General features: G+C 35.1%; 1 protein-coding gene across 1 annotated transcript; it reads left to right on the top strand.

The window, feature by feature from the left end:
• The first annotated feature begins 82 nt into the window (after positions 1–82).
• On the top strand, positions 83–7,805 carry LOC113227482. The gene is made up of 3 exons (XM_026460419.1): positions 83–152; positions 6,003–6,165; positions 6,523–7,805. Exons 1-3 carry the CDS (start codon positions 94–96, stop codon positions 7,549–7,551), a joined length of 1,251 nt encoding a protein of 416 aa, XP_026316204.1. The 5' UTR covers positions 83–93; the 3' UTR covers positions 7,552–7,805.
• The last annotated feature ends 229 nt before the right edge of the window (positions 7,806–8,034 follow it).

The following is an 8,034-nucleotide window of genomic DNA, read 5'->3' as shown; positions in this document are numbered from 1 at the left end:
TTTTTTATGAAAAAACTTATTAATATTAGCAATTATTTTCGTTATTGTCTTTAAAATAATAGTGTTTATTTATTTTCCAGCTGTCTGGAAAGTATGTACTGGAAATGCTGCGAAGAAAGATTTTGCTTCGACAAGAAGATAGCTACCTATAAGTAAGTATACATACATAATTATATCTGTAGGTGAGAAGTAAATAACCTCTTAAGGTTACTTTTAAGGTATTACCTACCTCAGCTCAAGTTATTTTTTTTCCCGTACAAATACGGTTCATTTTATTTAGGCTTTATTTCAGATTTTTTTTTTACAAACGAAAAAAAAACCCATTTCAAAAATGTATACCGTATACTATACGTATTAGTGCAGTTGATATAAAAAAAATCATTGGTATGCATTGACTTACAAATAAATGGACGACGGGTCTAATACAAAAACCACGAAAAAAATGTCCCAAGTCAACCTATTTAAACGTAGTGACATGTAAAGGAATATGAAAAAGCTAAAACGTTGAATTTAAATTGTAATGTCATCGCAGTACTGTCTAATTTTGCTTGCTTCGCTGTCAGTCGAACAAACGAAGACTAATGCGTGAAAGACGCTCTGTATACGATTTTAACGCCCTATAAGTTCGAACACTTTTTAGCGCGGACCCGACGTTCATATAATTGTAAGTCAATGGGTATATGTAAAGTAATTATTGAGTACAGCGATTTTCTTGTAAAATTTCGTGGTAAGTTTGCGTTTTTTCTATCGTGAAAAATTTTAGGAATCGTGTTTTCGCGCCGTATATTATTTTTTTTATTTGTTTTTATTTATTTAAGGCCACATGACCTGATATAATATATACCTTAAGGACTTAATCAGTGCATATCCTCACTTTTATCATACTTTTTTTTCAAAGTATTTCCACTGTTATGCAGAATCAACCAAAGCCATTTGAGGTTGTATCGATTCTTAAATGTAAAACTCACGGATGGTAAGTGACATGTCTAACAGTTGCAGTACCACTCAGAGTTTTAAATCGCAAAGCTCTGAGGAAACTGTCACTGCGCCTGTCACCCACGTAAATTGACAAGAACCAAGTAATTTCACCAATATCAATGCATCATAATATACATTCTTCAATGTATACATACAAGCCCTTTTATTCTTCTCACTATGCACTTCAACCTTTTAAAAAACGTTCTCGATTTGATCTGAACAGTTTCTTCGTAGCTGTCTTCTCCAATGTTGCCTTCCGTGTTGACGACCACCGCGTTCGAGTGGCTTGCATACCAGTTTTCATGATGCCGCCATCTCCGAGGGACCGTGTTCGATACCCGGCTGGGTCAATTTAGAAACTTATTTTTCTATACTGGTCTGGGTGTTTGTGTTACCGTCGTTGTTTCCGGTTTTCATAAGACAAGTACTTTTTCTTATTTTTTATAATATCAAGTGACGGGACGAACAAGTCGTGCGCCTGATGGTAAGCTACACGCCTGTCCATAACAGTTGCAGTGCCACTCAGAGCTTCAAATCGCAAAGATCTGAGGGGCACTGCCACTGCGCCCGTCACTCTGAGACGTAAGTAGACAAGTCCCATGTGCCTGTAATTTCACCAGCACCCTTACCCTTCAAAACCGGAACACAGTAATGCTAACATTACTGCTCGGCGGCAGAATGAAAGTTACCAAACGTCCTATTGTTTACAAAGCTAGATTATGATATAGAAATCTCTTAATACTTCCTTGGGGATCAGGGCAACGAATGTGATGTTGTGTAATATTTATTAATTGCAATATAAAATATGTAGAATATAACAGAATAGAATTGAACAGAATAGACATTCATTGCAACGCCACAACACATAGATACAAAAAAAATGATAACACTAACAAGGAAAACAAAAAAAAAAAAAAATTACAAAATTAATAAACAAAATAAAAATACAATAAAAAAATAACATTAAATAAGACAAATCTGACAAAAAGCAAAAAACAAATTATAACGACTACAAATTTTGTACTGTCATTTGTTGTGGCGTACGCAAAATACATTCAGTATGAGCCACAGCCACAATGTGACGCTGGTTTTCAATGAGTCCTGAGCATATTGTTAGTGGAGTTTCTATGGAATTACAATGACCAATGGTTTCAAAAAAATTAGCAGAATTGAGATCCTGAGAAACAATGTAGAAAAGTTAGTTTTTCTATATTGACCCAGCCGGAGATCGAATCAAGAAAGTCATAGATGGCGACACCATGAAAACCGATGTGCAAGACTCTCGACCACGGAAATTTTAAAAACAGTAGAGCCCCTTGTGTAAGAGTTCGTCTAGGGAAGTTCTGCCACCTTATTTATTTCTGCCGCCAGGCAATAATGTCAGCATTAGGTACTGTGTTCCGGTTGTGACGGGCGCAGTGGCGATTTCCCTCAGATCTTTGCGATTTAAAGGTCTGAGAGCCACTGTTATGGACACGCGTGAAGCTTACCATCAGGCGCAGGACTTGTTCGTCCGGTCACTTGATATTATAAATAAAAAAATGCGTATCTTAAATCTTATCTCGTTTAATGAGTAATTTAATCTTCAAATTAAACGTATTTTTATAGACTAGACCATCGAACGTGCCGACGACTCGCCATTGCAGAGCAGAATACAAAAAAAATTCAATGGTTGTCGATTAGTAGCTCCATGGCTAGTCACTGACAAGCACTCTTAAGAGGGAGCAGAGGAAAAATTCCTTATCTTCGATTTGATTTTAGAGGGGTAGGGGTAAAGTTAAAAATAAAATATTGTATGAGTAACTACACGATATATTCAAGCATAGACATTAATCAGAAACATAAAACAATAAAGTTTCCTCGATAGATAAAATCACGAAAGGATCTCTAATTTTCACATTTTTTCGATTTTGCCGATTTATACTGGTTATACTGGTTATTAGGACAAAAATTAGATAATTAATTATATTTATGCATGATCGACAACTGTCGCTACGGATTTTTTTTAATCCCTTTAGTTTTAGAGTTATTCCCATTGACTTACATATAATTGTAAGTCAATGGTTATTCCGCTAAAACGAATTTGGTGCTGTTAATGCGCAAAATTCAACATTTCCTGTCGCATGTCACGCGAACTTCAGGCATATAATTTGGGCGGAGCCAACGTCAAAACTTTTTTGGCATTCTCCCTCTTAACTTTTAGCAGAATATCAAACGTATAAAATCCTGTTATTGACTCTATCGGCACACAACTCAGATAATTTAAATTTATTTACGAATTTACGGAGCGAGAATTTTCAATTCTCAATACGTGACGTAAACATAAGAAAATCTTGCAGTGGCGTTGGCGTGAACGATTACAAATGATATTGTTCGTTTATCTATTGCAAGATGATCTCAAAACGTTGAAGGTCACTGCCAAGATTATATATTTCGTAAACAATAAATGTACTTGTAGTAATGGTTATCAATCTAGTTATGTCAAGTTGGCAGATATTTCCGTCAATGAATCAGATTAACCAACTCAAAGGGAAAAATTGCCAATAATCTCAGCGTAATTTCTTACTTTTAATTCTTCTATTCTTAGGAAATTAAACTATTTTTTCGGATTTAAATCGCGTATAATTAAAATTCTTTGTAAAATCTTTGTAAAATTAAAAATAAGGTAATTAATTTATAACTATTGCAACTATAGCGAAAAAATAGGGTGGTTTGCATTAATATTAGACATAACTGGTTGAAGACTGTACCACCTCAGTCAATCGTGACCATGGGACCTGCAAAGGGCCCGAAACGTCGGTTTGTTTCAAAAAACAAATATGCGCGATTTAAATCCGGAAAAATAGTTTCATTTCCTATGTGTAACAATCGCGAAAACCTAAGAACTCGATATCTTCTATTCTTTTTTTTATTTACTGCCGTTATGTAAGAGTACTTTCCGACAGTATGATGATATTCATCATATTTAGTCAAACTTCAAGTCAATTGTAGAATTATATACGTATTTAAAGACAAGTTAACAGCAGTAGAGCTGGTTGTGAGAGAATTCTTCCACGGAAGTACTGTCGAGAAAATGATCTTGCCGGTCAAACTGAATCATGTAATTCATTATATTATGATCTTCTCCGCGCATTCGATAAGGGTGCTGGTGAAATTACAGGCACATATCAACTTATGTCTCAGCGTGACGGGCGCATTGGCAGTGCGCCTCAGATCTTTACGATTTAAAGTTCTGAGTCACACTGCAACTGCTATGGTGTGTCGCTTACCACCAGGCGCACGACTTATTCGTCCCGTCATTTGGAACTAGTTTCCTAATTCGTTGACAGCCGTCAGACACAAAATCTTAAGTCCCCTGCACTGGTTCTTTCTATTGTTCAATATGGGAAACAGCAATTCAGGGTAGTTCAGTCTTTATGGATAATATAAATACGCATTTGACCTCCATCTCACTTGATAAAAAGTGACGATGAGGTTGACAATAAAGCATGTACACCTGTGACGGTGTGACCTCCTTACAACTTCATCTCATCTCTTTGTATCGCCTCTCTCCTCTTGTATCGTATCATTTTTTTTATTTTACTTGTATTTAAATTTTAAATTTGAATTGTTCCATCTTCCTTCACTCTCTCATTTTGTTTTCGTACCACGGTCACTCCCAGCTCGTCCGCCACAACAGTCAGAGCTGTTAATAAGCTAATCATGTATAATAATTTATAAGTCTACACCCTTCATGTATCTATTTCTGTAATTCACTGTTTCTCGGCCCATTTAGGGGTGTAGGGAGTGTTTTATACTGTTGTACCTGTGTTTTTACATTTACCTTTTTATTGTTACAGCCCTTTCTTTAAACTTTACTTCATTAATAAATTTTGTGGACCGGAAGTTTCCCGTTTCATTGCCGTGAACATGTGCACGGTTAGTTAGGGTTACAACCCTTTCACACCTATATAATATTATAGCCTATGTGTTTTAAAGTGTGCAAAGTGTTTTAAAGCCCAACATGCTATTGACTTAAAAATACATATCTTCATAGAGCGTTTAAAATCTTCAGGTCCTACTTATTACAATGTTACTTGCGTAATTTAATTAGGTAATCCAACCCCACTACCATATGTCCCTTTGAATGCCTTTAAAATTAAAAATGTATTTCCATAAACGATAACCAATTAAACTTAAAATTAAAGGAATTACTGCGCAAGATTTATATTATTAAGCTATTTAATTATTATAATTCGACAATGTTAATCTTGTATAGACTTGTTAAAATTGTATTTATAGTGTAATAAATTGAAATAGACTAACACTTATATGTGAAATATATGTATTATGTATTAACTTATTTGATCTCGCTTTGTATAGACCCAATTAATAGCGTTTAGGGAAGAAATCTACAGTCATGCGAATCTTGGGTAAATCGGGACCATCGAGTATATAACCAGAAATAGAGACGAAATAAATGCCATATATTCCTGGTAACACATTAGCGATACAGCTCTTATAAATATCAACTCCCGTTTGCACTGAAATATAGACAGGCCAACTACTGACCTGTGTGTACGTCACCGTATATTCCAAAACAACATTCTGTATTTATTGTAATAAAGATAATATCTCTAACAATACCGTGCTGTTCTATTCGGTGGTGTGGGAAAAACAGCAAAACATCTAATTACAAACCAAACGGAATCACATTTCATCGGTAATTAAATATTAAATATGTAATTTTGCAATTATCGTCCATCATAGTAAAGCTCAAGTTATCTGGTCGATTTGAAGTGAAACAGTTGACGACACCCGTCAATTGTTTCGAACTCGGGCTGGCCAATCGGAGCGCCGTTGTCACAGTAATGATATGGCAGAATAGTTTTCAAACAAATTAAATGACATTTCGTCTCTATTTCTGGTTATATACTCGATGATCGGGACCAAAACTCTCCTACATCTGCATAACGAGTTGTGGATAATTATGAGCCAGAGAATCATGCTGTCTTTATTAATTATTTAATTTTTCTAATTCTCAGGTTAGAAGAGGATACAATCTACACAAATGGATACACGAACATGGGAGCTAGCCTGAACAGCGTTGTTACCCAGCAGCCCATTAATAATAACCACTTGCCGCCAAGAGATGTCCCTGGAAGAGAGATAAATGAATTACCTTTGCATGCTGACAAGTTGTACGAGGTAAGTTGGTTTATTTGTCTGGTTTGTGATACCTGTCTGTCTCCGTTCCCTGACCTTTGATACATAATAATCTAATATCCTTTCAAAGGACAATACCATAGTTTCTTAAACAAAGTAACATTTGAATTGAACTGACTAATATATTTTCATGAATACAAAATAACACATTAAATGACTAAATAAATTAAAATATTATCGTTTGTTATTTGTAATTGAGTACAGACAGAATATATGACTTAAATCGATCATTTCCATTTTGGTTCCACGTCTCATTCCCATTCCATTTCCTTGTTATTTTTTTTTTCAAAGTGCAAGTTTTGTTTCTGGGGATTAATTATTAATTTGTATCATTTACAGGTCTTCTCTAAATCACTCATATTTAGAGAAGAGCACGAACTTAAAGCTAACAGTACAAATTCTCTTGACGAAATAGAAACCAAATCAGAACCTGACTACATAGACAAACCAAATCGAACCAAAGTGTACTTCGAAGATGAAGTCAATTCCCCTGTAACTGATTTTGAAATTATGTTCAAAGATGAAATATTAGCCCACGAAATATTTAAAATAGACGAAGAACAAGAAAGCCTTAAGAGTCAAGATGCAGAAGAAGGTCTAGTTATGAATGTTTCTCTTAAGAAACAGGATGTCATAAAACCAAGTACTATCACAATCAAAGACGAAACAAAGATTACAACACAAAATCCTATTTATAAATATGATCCTGTATCGAATTTAGCTGTTCCTTCAACTTTGTCATTGCCAAGAGGAGATAACGTTAAGGGAATTCTTAGACAAAGGGATTTACCTAGAAGCAACAGCGCTAGGACGTTAGAAAATGCTGACAGTGGAAGTAAATTAATTAAGCCAACGTTGAATAAAGTAGACAGCCTAAAGAATGTCGATCCAGATAAAATTAATAAGTTATTGGCAAGAGTGCCACAAAGAAGCGCATCGTTCTTAAATATCCCTGAACATTTAGTTCCTGAGAAGCCTCCGTTAAATAAGAGCAAATCTATGGTTGGTATACTACCAGGATCTGACGAACTAAGACTCAGTAGTCTACCGGATACTCCAATAATAAAGAGTAATAACCTACCAAGGTTCTTTGCTGAAGTTCCACCGGTACCTGAGTATAAAGGTGAAACAAGTCTTCAAGCGATAAAGCAGCAGCAATCAGCAATGATGCACAAGGAAGACTTCAGTATGCCAAGGTATTATGGTACTGTGAACAAATCACTAGAACATCTTCCTGTACATGAAAGTAAATCTATGCCTGATTTGCGGAACCCAACTTCAACAGGAAAAGTAAGTAAGAGGTTAGTGAAACTGAGAAGTCGTTTGAAGCCATTAGTGATAAAGAAGAGTTCAGATGAAATATTATAATGGAAGACTATATCGAAAGAAAATTACGTGATAGTGTTGTATAATAAGAATAGCCAATAAGAAAGCCCAAATTTTTATACAATTCGTTAATGGGCTAATGAAAGTTGTAGGATACTACTTATTAGAGAAAACCATCGCGTATATAACCAGAAAGAGATACGAAATGTCATTTAATTTGTTTGAAAACTATTCTGCCAAACCATTACTGTGACAACTGCGCTCCGATAATTCAGCCCGAATTCGAAACATTCAGGTGTCGTCAATTATTTCACTTCAAATTGACCAGTTTAACTTGAGCTTTGCTATAATCGACGAAAATTACATATTTAATATTTAATTACTGATGAAATGTGATTCAGTTTGTTTCGTAATTAGATGTTTTGCTGTTTCCCACACCACTGAACGGAACAGCCCCCATTGTTAGAGATATTATCTTTATTACAATAAATACAGAATATTTTTGGAATATACGGAGTCGTACAC

This window comes from Hyposmocoma kahamanoa, unplaced genomic scaffold (assembly GCF_003589595.1).
Source record: "Hyposmocoma kahamanoa isolate Upper Pololo Valley unplaced genomic scaffold, ASM358959v1 210, whole genome shotgun sequence".
In the NCBI taxonomy this organism is placed as follows: domain Eukaryota; kingdom Metazoa; phylum Arthropoda; class Insecta; order Lepidoptera; family Cosmopterigidae; genus Hyposmocoma; species Hyposmocoma kahamanoa.
Note: the sequence above shows the minus strand (reverse complement) of the source record. Positions and strands in the feature narration are given on the sequence as shown.

Coding starts and splice junctions, on each gene's coding strand:
- LOC113227482 (XM_026460419.1), top strand. CDS start 94: ATGTACTGGAAATGCTGCGAAGAAAGATTTTGCTTCGACAAGAAGATA. Junction 153..6,002: donor AAGAAGATAGCTACCTATAA/GTAAGTATACAT, acceptor TCTAATTCTCAG/GTTAGAAGAGGATACAATCT. Junction 6,166..6,522: donor ATGCTGACAAGTTGTACGAG/GTAAGTTGGTTT, acceptor TATCATTTACAG/GTCTTCTCTAAATCACTCAT.